The sequence below is a fragment of the Babylonia areolata genome, chromosome 34 (genome assembly GCF_041734735.1).
Source record: "Babylonia areolata isolate BAREFJ2019XMU chromosome 34, ASM4173473v1, whole genome shotgun sequence".
Classification (NCBI taxonomy): domain Eukaryota; kingdom Metazoa; phylum Mollusca; class Gastropoda; order Neogastropoda; family Buccinidae; genus Babylonia; species Babylonia areolata.
Window position 1 is genome coordinate 17,630,984 of NC_134909.1, and position 2,500 is coordinate 17,633,483.

At 39.4% G+C, this 2,500-nt stretch overlaps 1 protein-coding gene across 1 annotated transcript in view; it reads right to left on the minus strand.

Annotated features, from left to right (window-relative positions):
• Window positions 1–2,500, minus strand: part of LOC143277558 (intermembrane lipid transfer protein VPS13A-like) — a 240,807-nt gene that overhangs the window by 122,353 nt on the left and 115,954 nt on the right. Inside the window, exon 41 of the mRNA XM_076582437.1 lies at window positions 2,390–2,478. Within this exon, the coding sequence (XP_076438552.1) occupies window positions 2,390–2,478 (89 nt within the window). The remainder of the gene's footprint in view (window positions 1–2,389; window positions 2,479–2,500) is intronic.

The window sequence follows — 2,500 nt, forward strand, 5'->3', positions numbered from 1 at the left end:
CAGATGTACACACTGCTATAACACACCCACCTACACACAGATGTACGCACTGCTATGACACACCCACCTACACACAGATGTACACACTGCTATAACACACCCACCTACACACAGATGTACGCACTGCTATAACACACCCACCCACACACAGATGTACACACTGCTATAACACACCCACCTGCACAGAGATGTCCACACTGCTATAACACACCCACCCACACACAGATGTACACATTGCTATAACACACCCACACACAGATGTACACACTGCTATAACACACCCACACCTACACACAGATGCACACACTGCTATAACACACCAACACACAGATGTACACATTGCTTTAACACCCACACCCAGATGTACACACTGCGATAACACCCTACACACAGATACAACACCCACACACAGATGTACACACTGCTGTAACACACACACACACACACAGATGTACACACTGCTATAAAACACCCCCAACACCCACAATTGCTCATTGTGTCGGTACACCACGACCCAACTGTGGAAAAGAAAACACACGCCTTTCATGCCCTGCTCAGTGCTCTCTGTGGTGAAACTCAGCTGTGCTCCTGACTGCTTCGTAAGATAAGATAAGATAAGATAAGAATAACTTTATTATCTCCAACTGGAGAAATTTGGTCAGGTGCATTATCACAACACAGACAAGTAAACAACATGGGGACCATAACTGTAAAAGCCAACAACAGCTTTTACGAATATTACGAAGATACAAATGTAAAAAAAAAATATATCACATACACCGTTCCATACATACATCCACACACTGCAGGTAATAACCAGTATTTTTAATGTAAAAACAGAAAGAATTAAGAAACATTATTTGAATATAATTATAAACATAGCTTACTATACTGCACATTGATTATAATAGACAGATAAGATAAGAATAAAGATAAACTGCGGAAAACCGCAACCAGATAATCAGCACACACCCGCACCCACCCACCCCCCACCCACCCCACACACGCGGATTACTTGATTAAACAAGAGTAATCAGTCAGACATGTTACTGCTGAGTGGGTTGAAAGCGCAACATAAATGTTCTACTATTATCATCATTATTCACAACAACAACAACAAACAAGAGAGGCAAGGCCTTCAAGACTCACTTGTGATAAATTAAGTCCCCCAGCATTAATTACAGAGTAATTTCCCTTTTTTACTATCTGCACCAAAACGTTTGCAAAATAAATAAAACTTCCATGCTTAGCAAAACAAGTTCCTGTTTGAACAAAAAATGATAATAATGACTCCTCTTGTTGTTGTGTCAGAATAAGAGGTCAAAGTGCCAAGTTTAGAGAATACAAAAAATATAAATATAACAGTAAATGCAGTTTGCATATAATTAGGCTTCTTTTTTTTAAAATTTTTTGTGCCAATCCCAGAGGTGTAATAGTGTTTTAAACAAAATGAGTGGAAAGAACTGAATTTTTCCTATTTTTATGCCAAATTTGGTGTCAACTGACAAAGTATTTGCAGAGAAAATGTCAATGTTAAAGTTTACCACGGACACACACACACACACACACACACAGACAACCAAACACCAGGTTAAAACATAGACTCACTTTGTTTACACAAGTGAGTCAAAAAGTAAAGAAATCAAAAGGGCATGGTGTCTTGTGCCTTCTTGTCCCTGTTCCGCGCTCAGGTGTGTGAAGTCGCAAGCATGTTCTTAAGAGTGTGCTGTGTGTCTGACTGTGTTATTGTACAGCACTTTGCGAGGTTTGAAAGCACTAAATATAAAAAAAAAAACTAAAGCGCTTTGAGATGTTTTAAAACACTATATATACAAGTGCTAAAGTGCTTTGAGAGGTCTGAAAGCACTTTATACAAGTACTAAAGCACTTTGAGAGGTTTGAAAGCAGTCTGAAAGCACTATCTCCAAGTACGAAAGCACTTATGATAGGTTTGAAAGCGCTATATGCAAGTACTAAAGCACTTTATAGGTTTGAAAGCGCTATATGCAAGTACTAAAGCACTCTGATAGGTTTGAAAACACTATATACAAGTACAAAAGCGCTTTGATAGGTTTGGAAGCACTATGTACAAGCACTCAAGCACCCTGAGGGGTCTGAAAGCGCTGTATGCAAGTACTGTTATTATCATCATCATTAATTTATTGATAAATCTTCTTCTTCTTCTTCTTTGTTCGTGGGATGCAACTGCCACATTCACTCGTGTGTACGTGAGTGGGCTTTTATGTGTATGACCGTTTTTACCATGGCAGCCATACTTCATTTTCGGGGGTATTTACTTATATATATATATATATATATATATATATATATATGTTACATTCACTAAAAAGAAAGAAGGCTGTGGTCAACACAGAGACGGTGCCCTCACCTTTCTTGTCCATCTCAGCGCTCTGTGTGAAGTCAAGGGAGATCATGCTGGACGACTTGGAGCCCCTTTCTTTGCTGCGCTCTATCATCCTGCACAACACACACCCCTCTG